Source organism: Rhagoletis pomonella, unplaced genomic scaffold (genome assembly GCF_013731165.1).
Source record: "Rhagoletis pomonella isolate Grant_MI unplaced genomic scaffold, Rhpom_1.0 Rhpom_scaffold_00007, whole genome shotgun sequence".
NCBI lineage: Eukaryota > Metazoa > Arthropoda > Insecta > Diptera > Tephritidae > Rhagoletis > Rhagoletis pomonella.
In genome coordinates this window covers 14,590,005-14,602,899 of record NW_023458561.1, presented here as the reverse complement: position 1 = coordinate 14,602,899, position 12,895 = coordinate 14,590,005, and the positions used below count along the sequence as shown (strand labels likewise).

At 36.4% G+C, this 12,895-nt stretch overlaps 1 protein-coding gene across 1 annotated transcript in view; it reads left to right on the top strand.

The window, feature by feature from the left end:
• Positions 1–12,895, top strand: part of LOC118742357 (myosin heavy chain, non-muscle) — a gene marked incomplete in the record, with an annotated part of 153,781 nt that overhangs the window by 107,967 nt on the left and 32,919 nt on the right. The window contains 3 exon segments of the mRNA XM_036474368.1: positions 1,102–3,841; positions 4,064–4,368; positions 12,355–12,885. Of these exon segments, the coding sequence (XP_036330261.1) occupies positions 1,102–3,841; positions 4,064–4,368; positions 12,355–12,885 (3,576 nt within the window).

Below are 12,895 nucleotides of genomic sequence, written 5' to 3'. Positions count from 1 at the left end.
CTCCTCTGCACCCTCGGCCACTGCCGACTATACATGCAAGCTTTCAAATGTTTAGCTTGAACAAATAATATACGACTATTGCTTTCAAATAACATCATCTTTTTCGAACGTTTTCCGGATACGAAAATGAATGATAACTTTGGTCGTTTTCTATTCGTTTCGGATACGGAAAATTGTACTAGACTGCACTGTCGGCAAAATTTACGTTTCTTTGCTGGCTGGGTACTCAGATGTGAACAGTCGTGCGTAATACATTTTTGTATGAAAATATTATTATTAAATACGAACATTTTTAAACCATAATCAAATATAAAGTATTCATTTTTACTGTGCATTATTTCCCTTAGTGTATGTATGTAAATAAGTAAATATATGATTCTCGCTGTATTTTATCATCTGCGCAGAAGAAGTCCGAAGGCCGCCTGGGAGTAGTCAATAGTCAAATTTAGATGTTCTCTAAGCGCTCCAAAATTACCTAGGCAATTATCTTTGCCACCGCAGGCAAAACGCAGTTACCACACCAGTTATCTTAATTCCTCAGTTAACCCTTTTGCGGGATTTTAATAATAATGCCATCAGTCTACTGATCTGGGAGCAGCCACTACCCAGGCAGTGATAATGAGTGGATTCAGCACGGTAAATTGCGGTAAATAATTGACTGAATATTTTACAAAGTTTCTTACTACTTTGTCCAATTGCGTAAATCCTCAAATTATTTCGATGTTATCTGCGCGAAATGCAAATTTTTTTTGTTAGGGTGTCTGACCCTTACGATGCGAGTTACATTGTGAATTAAACTAAGGAATTGGCAAAAAACAATTATTATGCACAAGTAAAAAAATAAAATTTTTGATTGCAGTTTTCTATTCAAAGGTTTTAAGAAATTGATTTGGTCCTTTGAGTTAATGAATGTAAAAGCGCGTTAACCCGGCAATATAGATTTTCTCCTAAATTTACATATATAAGACGGAAACTGGAAAAGTAAATGCGTCTATAATTATGCTCGGCAGTGTATTGAAATTTATTTTATATCTTTAATTATATTTGTTAGAGCAACATCGACTGTATACTAAACCTCTTTTGTTTTTCCATTGGTAACAGGGTAAATTTATTCGAATAAATTTTGATGCTTCTGGTTACATTTCGGGTGCGAATATTGAAACATATCTACTGGAGAAATCTCGAGCTATTCGTCAAGCCAAAGATGAACGGACGTTCCATATATTTTACCAATTACTTGCTGGCGCTTCACCTGAGCAACGTGAAAAATTCATACTCGATGACATCAAATCATATCCATTCCTTTCCAACGGCAGCCTGCCAGTACCCGGAGTGGATGATTTTGCCGAGTTTCAGGCCACGGTTAAATCGATGAATATCATGGGCATGACCAGTGACGACTTCAATTCCATATTCCGTATAGTCAGTGCTGTGTTATTATTTGGTTGCATGAAATTCCGTCAGGAGCGTAACAATGATCAGGCAACTTTACCTGACAATACGGTAGCTCAGAAGATTGCCCATTTGCTTGGTTTAAGCGTAACAGATATGACAAGAGCTTTTTTGACGCCCCGAATTAAGGTAGGGCGTGATTTTGTTACAAAAGCCCAAACAAAAGAGCAAGTGGAGTTCGCTGTAGAAGCAATTGCCAAGGCATGCTATGAACGGATGTTTAAATGGTTAGTAAACCGCATTAATAGGTCGCTGGATCGTACAAAACGTCAAGGTGCATCGTTTATAGGCATCCTCGATATGGCTGGTTTTGAGATATTTGAGCTGAACTCATTCGAACAACTCTGCATAAATTACACCAACGAAAAATTGCAGCAGCTGTTCAATCACACCATGTTTATTTTGGAACAGGAAGAGTATCAGCGAGAGGGTATTGAATGGAAATTTATTGATTTTGGTCTTGACCTTCAGCCCACTATTGATTTAATCGATAAACCTGGTGGTATAATGGCGTTACTGGACGAAGAATGCTGGTTTCCCAAGGCCACAGATAAAACGTTTGTGGACAAACTTGTCTCGGCTCACTCAATGCACCCAAAATTCCTGAAAACAGATTTTCGTGGCGTTGCGGATTTCGCCATTGTTCACTATGCCGGTAAGGTAGATTACTCGGCAGCAAAATGGCTAATGAAAAATATGGATCCATTAAACGAAAATATTGTGTCGCTGCTACAAGCTTCGCAAGATCCATTCGTTGTTAATATCTGGAAGGATGCTGAAATTGTGGGTATGGCTCAGCAAGCTTTGACCGACACTCAATTTGGTGCTCGTACCCGTAAGGGCATGTTCCGAACTGTATCGCATTTGTATAAGGAGCAACTAGCTAAACTAATGGACACTTTGCGCAATACAAATCCGAACTTCGTACGCTGCATTATTCCAAACCACGAGAAACGTGCTGGCAAAATAGACGCGCCTTTGGTGCTTGATCAGTTACGTTGCAATGGCGTCTTAGAAGGTATTCGCATATGCCGCCAGGGATTTCCTAATCGCATTCCTTTCCAAGAATTCCGTCAACGCTACGAACTGCTTACTCCGAATGTTATACCAAAAGGGTTCATGGATGGTAAGAAGGCATGTGAGAAGATGATTCAGGCTTTGGAATTGGATACGAATCTCTTCCGCGTTGGCCAATCGAAGATCTTCTTCCGAGCGGGTGTGTTGGCTCATCTTGAAGAAGAACGCGATTATAAAATAACGGATTTAATTGTAAACTTCCAAGCATTCTGTCGTGGTTATCTAGCTCGCCGTAATTATCAAAAACGACTGCAACAATTAAATGCTATTCGAATAATTCAACGAAATTGTGCTGCTTACTTGAAACTACGTAACTGGCAGTGGTGGCGTTTGTACACGAAAGTAAAGCCTTTGCTGGAGGTAACAAAGCAGGAGGAGAAACTTGTACAGAAGGAGGACGAACTTAAACAGGTGCGGGAAAAGCTGGATGTCCTGGCGAAAAGTACGCAGGAATATGAACGGAAGTATCAACAAGCACTCGAGGAAAAGACAACATTGGCTGAGCAATTGCAAGCTGAAATTGAGCTATGTGCCGAAGCTGAGGAGTCGCGTTCCCGTTTAATGGCTCGTAAGCTGGAGTTGGAGGATATGATGCAAGAGTTGGAAACGCGCATTGAAGAGGAAGAGGAGCGATCGCTTGCGCTTGGAACAGAGAAGAAGAAATTAGAGTTGAATATTCAAGATCTTGAAGAACAGCTGGAAGAGGAGGAAGCTGCAAGGCAGAAATTGCAGCTAGAAAAAGTGCAATTAGATGGCAAAATTAAGAAATATGAGGAGGATCTGGCTGTCACTGATGATCAAAACCAAAAGCTGATAAAAGAGAAGAAAATACTGGAAGAGCGCGCCAACGACCTGTCCCAAACGTTGGCCGAGGAGGAAGAGAAAGCAAAGCACTTAAGTAAACTAAAGGCAAAACATGAAGCTACAATAGCTGAATTGGAAGAGCGGATGCATAAAGACCAACAACAACGACAAGAATCGGATCGTTCCAAGCGGAAGATTGAAACAGAAGTGGCAGATTTGAAGGAGCAGTTGAATGAGCGCCGCATTCAAGTGGAAGATATGCAAACGCAATTAGCGAAACGTGAGGAGGAACTAACACAAACTCTAATGCGTATCGATGAGGAATCCGCAGCAAAAGCCACTGCTCAAAAAGCGCAGCGTGAATTAGAGTCTCAGCTGGCCGAAATCCAGGAGGACTTGGAGGCGGAGAAAGCTGCACGAGCGAAAGCAGAAAAGATACGCCGAGACTTGGGTGAAGAACTGGAGGCACTGAAAAACGAACTTCTGGATTCTCTGGATACAACAGCCGGTAAGTGAATTAAATTTATTATGTACGAGAAATCTTAGAGATTTCGGTCATTAATTATTTCCGTCAAACAAATTCCTAGCATGTCTAAAAACTTTTCTGTTTATTTCGTAATCATATGTACATACATACATACGTGCTTATACTTATTTGTTAGTAATTTTTATATATATATATATTTTTTGAATTGGAATCAAATGTCAATTTTTTCTACGCCATATGCAGCCCAACAAGAGCTGCGCTCAAAACGCGAACAAGAATTGGCAACTCTAAAGAAGTCTTTGGAGGATGAGGCGGTGAATCATGAATCGCTGTTAGCTGAAATGCGACACAAACATTCTCAGGAATTAAATGTTATCAATGATCAACTGGAGAATTTGCGGAAAGCAAAAGCTGTGCTTGAGAAAGCGAAGGGTGCTTTGGAGGCGGAGAACGCAGACTTAGCCACAGAATTGCGCAGCGTCAACAGCTCAAGACAGGAGAATGATCGCCGACGAAAACAGGCAGAATCACAAATTGCTGAGCTTCAGGTATGTGTGTCCCCTAGACGGTTCGTTAAAAAAAAAATTGTTTTTCCAGGCGAAAAAAGTTGTCTTGTGGTCTAAAAATAAGCTGTGCAAAATTTTATTCGAATATGATAACTCTAAGTACTTACGCGTTGCATTTGAAAATTTAGAAAACCATATGCATTCAGGGAAAAAAGTTTTTAACAAAATAGCTGAAATCAGATTGAAGGTCTTCGAAATCCCTATGAACTTGCCATACAATCTTTTGCAATCAAATTATCAGTTCAAGACTTATATATCTGCAAATTTATGGGTGAAGTTGTATCGTTATTCTACTGTGAATTACAGCTAAAAGCTGCAAATTTTTTGTTCCTATTTGTATGCTATATAATAGCTTATTTAATTCCAAAGTATATATGTATGTACACTGCCGGAACAAAGTATTGGCACAGCAAATTTTTTACAATATATGCAACAATTTTCATTATATTTTTCCGCTAATTTCTTATAAAAATATGGTTCATTCTACAACAAAAAACATAAAAATATAATTTAGTAGTCCACTTGCAAAGTGCGCTATGTAATTTTTTTCGATTTTTCTCTTTTGGTGGTTAACGTACCGGTATTTAAAGTAGTTTCATGGCCACTAACAATACAGTGCAAAATCCTTATATATTCTGAAAAAAATAGCATCAAATGTTAGCTACTCTAGCAAAAGTCGCTATAATACTTACTGTATGTAAGTAAATACATATACACTTTCAACAGTCGCTACAATATTTATTGTACGTATTTATACAAGTTCAAAAGTCTCCATCTTCTGATGAACTTAGAAAACTGCAAGGAAACGTGGTAGTGCCTAGTGGAAGACGTCTTAAAAATAAAGCAGACCAACCTTCATGGAAGAGAGAACGCGAAAAGCTTAAAAAAGCTGGCTATATAAAACTTACTGTTTCAAAACACGCTATATTTAAATTCTATATACAAAATTTGCGAAAACTACTACTCTGCGATTTTGTTTTTTAATGTAAAAAGAAATATACAATTTGGATGCTACTTGTTGTTGTAGACGTTTTTTTTTTAATTTATGGCTTACTATTATAAAATCACATAACGCTGTTTGCAAGTGGACTACTAAATTTTTTAACTTTGTGCAAAACTAGCGAAAATTCAGCAAATTTTCACAAAATTTTCAACTTTTTAATCAGATTTTTTAGAATTTTTTTGAGTATGCAGTTTTGCAGCCCATTAAATTAATTAATAATTAAAAGAAAATGAAAGTTCGGAGTTAGTCAAAAATCGCGTTGATTTTTGAGAGTTTTTTTGTTGAAGGTGTTTTGCATTTTTTCCATGTAAAGTACTTTCGAAAAAAAATAGTGTATGGAAGAGACTGCAAATTTTACGCGCCATATGCGGAGTACCGTGGTACATAAAAAATACGAATATCCACAAAGATCTACGGTGCATGAGGACATAAGAGGGCTAAGCACCAGTTACTCAGCACGGTTAATGAACCATCCAATTCGACTAGCGAGAGATCTTCTTAGCCCGAGATATGCAAGAAGACTAAAAAGAAAGGATTTCTCCGATATTATCAAATGATGCACAACATAATAAATTTCGATATCCGCAATATATCAATTTCGGCTCTGGAACTCGTCCTTTTAGACCGACTACCCAACACCAGTGTCAGTGCGGCTCGGAAACTTGTCCTTTCCGACCAAACACAGCCTACTGGATTGTAATTACTTAAATATAGAGAAGCGAAGGCGCGGCGTGGAAACTAGTCCTTTCCACCCGTCCAGGCAGTGCGGCTCTGGAACTCGTCCTTTCAGACCGCCTGCCCAGCACGATATCTAGCGATCCTGCTGCTCGGAATCTTGTCCATTCCGACAGCCGCAAGAGCTGTAATAAATATATATGTATGAAAAAATAAAAAATTTCTAAGCATTGCCGCAGAAATTTTAAATGTAATAGTAGTTTGTAAGATTTGAAAACTTATTGTTAGTTTCGAAAGAAAGATTCAATAAATAAATACATATGGGGTATTCCACCGTCACGGGTGGGACAATTGTACAGCAAAATGTTCACTCTTTTTCTAAATATATTCTTAAAATACGCAGCTTAAATATATTTTGATATAAACAAACGTAGTCCACTTATTGATGAGTAAGTAGGAAGTGAAAAATTACGTATATTTTATTTTATTTCGGAAAATACTGAGTCATTATCTGTCACGGGCTGGACAAAAAAAAAAGACACTGGATTTTAGTATCTGAATTTTTATCAGAAAGTCTGCGAACTTATTTCACATTTTTATTTAAACAAGGTATTTTATTACACAGAAAGGACTGAGAAGAAATACAGTAACCAAATTTACAACAAAAAATAGTGTTTTATCATTTAAAAAGTTGAATTTATGATGTCACTGGCGGGGCAACGTTTGTCACGGGTGGGACTCGTACGACTTCCTTTATGAAACGGAGGTTTCCACATGATACAAATAAAAGCGCTTAGTCATTATTGATGAGAGAGGCCAAGGGTTCATCTGTCTCAGAATATACATCAGCAACGCTTGTCTTGAAAGCTCCGCATTTTATTGGTTTTGATTTAAAAGTAAGGCGTTGTATTAGGTATTCCTGGTTGACACTTGTGAAGTATGGGTGTGATTGGACTTTTGGAATGCCAATTGCAAAGTGCCACCTACTTTCAAGCATTGCTTTATTCTCACTGATTTCTGATTCTGATAGTTCAATCACATTAATATTTCTCACTACATTTTGAGCTGATGCACAAGCACATCCTGTAAATACGGTAAGTTGATTATGTTTCCAATGTGCAGACTGAATTTCATCTTGCGAGAGTATGGTGTACTTCTCAGCAAAATCAATTTGCAAAATTGCTACATCAGCTGGTATACTACGCTTCGCTTCTAAAGAGGCATTATATTGTACTCTCTTTACGTATACATGGGTCTTAAATCGTTGAAGTTGCTGCTGCAATTTTTCCATAGCTTCTCCAATGGTACCCGCAATTGTAATTACATTGGGTCTCCCTTCTACATCAGACCACTGCTTCCACCTACAAGATTGGTACAAGGTATCGTTATCAGGCAATAGAGTTTTCAGATCACTGACACATTCAGCACAAATTTCCAAGCATTCATTGTTCGCTATTGACGTCACATGAAATTTCGTTTAGAAGATCGCCACCTGTTTTAGGGAACCCTGGTAATTTGGCGGCTATACCTTCAACTAAGTAATTAAAATTGGCGTGGTACTTGCATACACAGACATTAAGGGGCATTTGGCTAGGTAATAAGACGTAGGAGGGACGAAGCTCATAAAATTTTGAAATTCGTATACTCATTTCAGGATTATCGCTAGTGAAGAGAGAATAAGCTTCTCTTACAGTGAAATTCATATATCGCTTTTGGCATAAAGTCTTTTCTCCCGTTTCTTTATTTTTAATAGATTTAACGTCCTTAACACCCGGTGACTGGCGACTGATATCATCACGCAGATAAAAGTTGACTACATTTTCTTTATCCTTTTCAGATAAGGCATTTTTCATATCACTGTTCTTGTTCGTTGGGGAAACTAAATGAACATCATTCCCTAAATTTTCCAAAACTAGTTTGCGTATAACGGCCAATTTCTTGCTTGGACTAGACGGTAGGATTCGTTTTACTTTACATACTGCTTTGCCTAGCGTCTGCGCATAATTGTATGACCCTAATGATGGCGACGGTGGCGAAAGTTCATCACCCAATGCTTGTGTAAGAGTTTTTGTTCTTGCTCTATAGTTCCTTTTTTTCTGAGCTTCCTTGCATCGCCTTTCATTTAATAATCGTTTACAACGTGTTCCTTTTTCTTTTCGCAATTCCCGTCTTTTCTTGTCACGCATTCGTTCTTTCAGAAGGTGCCTTCTTAACTCTTCGGGTCTGCTCTTTAATTCTTGTCTAAATTTTCGCATTCGGTCAGCAGATGTCGTTTTAGCCATCGTTCTGGAAAGAAAAATTAACCTCGGAATTTTTAAAATGGGTTTTGGCAAATCTTTAAGAATCGCAAAAACTACAAAACATCCACGCCGAATACTAAAAACTTCTCGTAAATCTTTTGGAGAGAATAAAAATTTACCAATTTCTTCATTTGAATATACTATTAATCACCAATGATGAATGTCCAACCCGTGACTGTCACGGGGGGGACACGATAAAACTTCTAATAATTTTAAGACAATCCGGTGGAATGGAACAGAACAGATTAAATAAGGATTTATAGCGGAATTACAAACTAGTTAAAAAGTTACAGCCATATCCCAAATCCAAAAGCTAAGAAAAGCGAAAATTGTACCTAATTGTCACGGGTTGGACGTGGAGAATCTTGTTTAGTTTAAACTGTAATATAACTAAAAGGCTTACCTTTTTTAAACGGAGTTTTACTTTCTTTAAAAGCTGGAAACACGAGGTATTTAGTCAACACTTCAAACACATTTTACTTTTACAGACAATTGATTTTGCAAAGCTTTCTGTATCAAACAATATTTTCGTGGTTGTAAAGTTTTTTACTGCTGAAGTTTTAAATTAGCCTAAATTGAAATTAAATAGTACTGCAAGATTTTTTTTTTTAATTGTGGTAATTTGGGGTATTAACTAATGATTAATCAAGACGGACCTGTTTTATAAGTAACTTTGTAACTGGACCATATGGCTCACTTAGTCATGGAATACCCCATATGTATTATACAAAAAAAAAAATTATCTTACTTTTTCAACCAGCCAAGGCATAATAATTCGTCACAATTGTTACAAACTATTGCTTAATAAAACAAAACTTTTGTCAGCTGTTTTTCTAATTGCGATGTGCATAACATGCCAATGGAAATGATATTTTAATTGAATTTACGATCAAATGTGCTGTACAGTATCGATACGTTGCTTGAATTCAATATTAATTACTAAATTTGCTATAACTTTTCTATTTTCTAATCGATTTGCAAAAGATTTGGATCTATATATGTACTTTGAAATTAAATAAGCTTTAATCTATCTATATATATAAATGTGAATGTCTGTTTGTTAATTACCTTATGTCTTTTGAACCGCGACATGGAATCGCACGAAACTTTGCACACTTATTTGTTTTTATCCCGGGAAGATTATAGGCATAGAGAAAAATCGGCAGTACTGGAAAAGGGGCGTGGCACCTCCCATACTAACTAAAATTTCATGTTGTATATCTCTTAAAATATTTGTGGTAGAGTACTGGAACTTGGTGTCGAGATAAATGAAATTAATTTCATTAATGCCATACCCATAGGCGTGAACTATTTAATCAGCTATAACTTCGGAACCGTAAGTCACATGAACTTGAAATTTGGCATGCAGACATATCTATGGTAGGTGCTTTTAGTAAGGTATATATATAAAAGAGTCTGTAAAAGGGGGGCGTGTGAATCCCTCAATTATCTTAATACGCGGTTTCGCATTTTGTTGATACGCGGGTTTGTACTTTAAACGACGATATATTATTTATTGGAGATATTTTAATGTAAATAAAAACACCTGCTGTGCCAAAAAGTGATTATTACATTACATTACATAACACCCAAGCTATACAACTGTCCTTCAGTATTCTCCTATGGTAAAATTAGAGCCGAAATAAAATACTGCTTTACATAAATTATTTTTCATATTTGTATAAAGACGTGGTGTGAAACCCGCGGGTAAAAGCTAGTATAGCATAAAAATAAGAACAAAAAGTTTGCAGCTTTTTGGGTGTAATTCACAGTAGAATATCGATGCGACTTAAAATTGTGTCCGATTTCATCCATAAATTTGCAGATAACTCTTGAACTGATAATTTGATTGTAAAACATTATATGGGAAGTTCATAGGGATTTCGTAGACCTTTAATCTGCGATGCGTAAATCAGAACCGGATATTTTTGGAAAAAATTGAAATTTTGAAAAATTGACTTTGCAAATTCTTAAAACCTATTCTACTTTTTTTTATTTTTTCACCTCATATTCAGATTCTGTGAGTTATTTTATATAGTAAGCGACTATAAAATTCACGATTTTTAACTATTTTGTTAAAAACTTTTTTTCCTGAATGCAATGGTTTTCTAAATTTGCAAATGCAACGCGCAAGTACTTAGAGTTATCATATTCGAATAAAATTTTGCAAAGCTTATTTTTAGACCAAAATACATATTTTTTCCGCCCGGCAAACTGTATATTTAAAAATAAAGTTGAAATAACGAAACGGTCTAGTGTCCCCAAACCAAAACTCAGGACGATATAAAACAAATATAAGACTTACTGGCAAAGTAAAAAAAAAACTCCTCAATTAGGTCAATCGCAAGCATTTTTTAGTTCTATGAAATTTCAAAATTGTCACTTAGAACCTTTTGTAATGATGACGATAATGTATTCTAAGCACACATACATACAAACAGTATCGGTCATATCTATAGCACGTCATTTCAAAGTGAAATTATTTGCCACTACTAATTATCTATTTGTTTTTAAGAATTTTCAATTAAAATATAGTTCATTCTCAGACAAGCCCCATATAAACCCAAGTTTAACCATTGGTAGAAAACTACAAAAAAGCGCAACAAATTTTCTCCTAAATTTCAAACTTTTTTCTCGGAAGTTTTAGAATTTTTTCGAGTACACAGTTTTTTAGCCCCTTCAATTTTAGTCTGATAATGTGCAAATTTCAAGTGGCTACGAATTACCGTTGATTTTTTGGAATTTTTTTTGTCGCATTGGCTTCCATATAATGAATAAACTCAATTTATTTGTATATGGAAGAAATCTCCAACACCTTTGGCGAAAAAAATTCTAAAAAATCAACGGTAACTTTTAGCCACTTGAAACTTGCACATTATCAGGCTAAAATTGATTAGGCTATAAAACTGTGTATTCAAAAAATTTCTAACACTTCGGAGAAAAAAAGTTTGAAATTTGGGTGATAATTTCTTGCACTTTTTTGTAGTTTTCTGCAAATTGTTAAACTTGGGTTTATATGGGTTTTATTAGAGAAGGAACTGTATTTTAATTGAAAATTCTTAAAAATAAATAAATAAACATAAGTGGCACACAATATCACTTTGAAATGGCGTGCTATAGATATGACCGATACTGTTTGCAGTAAAAAATAAGATATAATATACTTACTTAGTGTAGCTGGTTGAAAAGTCAACTCTCTGCGGTTAGTGAACGAGATAGTCGATTTCCCGTTCACGCTTTCTGTTGTCTATAAAAAAAAATACCATACCATAATATTTTCAAGCTATTTATTTTGGGGGGCCGCTGTGGTGAAGCAGTGCGCACTACCACTCCGCAGGGCCTGCGTTCAAGCCCAGGTTCCGACTACCATAAAAAAGAAAAAAAAAAAAAAACGTTTTTACCTCGCTTTTATTAGCTTGGGATGTAACTATGTAATAATGATGCGCCTAAAAGATGCAGCGATTTTCATTCTCAAGATACGTAGCGAGTTTTTAGTTTTTTAAACTATAATTTTATTTCTAATAGCGTTCGCCCCTCGGGCGGCAATGGCACACTTCCGAGTGAATTTCTGCCATGAGAAACGGCTTCGCATAAAAATACAATCCCCGTTCGGAGTCGGCGTAAAACTGTAGGTCCCTCCTCTTTGTGTGACAACATCAAGGCGCACGTCACAAAGCGGAGGAGAAGCTCGGCCAAACACTAACATATTGTGTAAGCGCCAATATATTATTATTATTGGGAATAAAAATATACACTTAAAGTGGGTATATGAACGTAAAATTACAAGTTTATTGCAAATAATCAAATTTACACACATCCACAAATAAGATAAATTTATTTTAGAGATTAAATCGCTTGGAAAATCATTAAAAAATTCGGCTTGAACCATACTTAAATTTAGCTATTCAAAAACATAAAAACACTGCCAGAACTAAATTTCATTTTGTTTTGTGCGCAGACAATGACACTGTTAATTTTTTAACTTTATAGGTTAAACTGGCTGAAATAGAACGTGCACGTTCAGAGCTTCAAGAGAAATGCACAAAACTGCAGCAGGAAACAGAAAATATAACCAATCAGTTGGAAGAGGCTGAATTGAAAGCATCTGCTGCTGTGAAATCTGCCAGTAATATGGAATCCCAGTTGACAGAAGCGCAGCAATTACTCGAGGAAGAGACACGCCAGAAGTTATCACTGAGCTCAAAACTAAGACAGCTTGAATCGGAAAAGGAGGCCTTGCAGGAGCAACTTGAAGAAGATGAGGAGGCGAAACGGAACTATGAGCGTAAATTGGCCGAAGTAACAGCACAAATGCAAGATATTAAAAAGAAAGCAGAAGAAGATGCAGATCTTGCTAAAGAATTGGAGGAGGGCAAGAAGCGCTTGAATAAAGAGATAGAAGCTTTGGAAAGGCAAGTAAAGGAGTTAACAGCGCAAAATGATCGTTTAGATAAGAGTAAGAAGAAGATACAATCGGAACTTGAGGACACGACTATTGAGTTGGAAGCACAACGTACAAAGGTTTGTTACG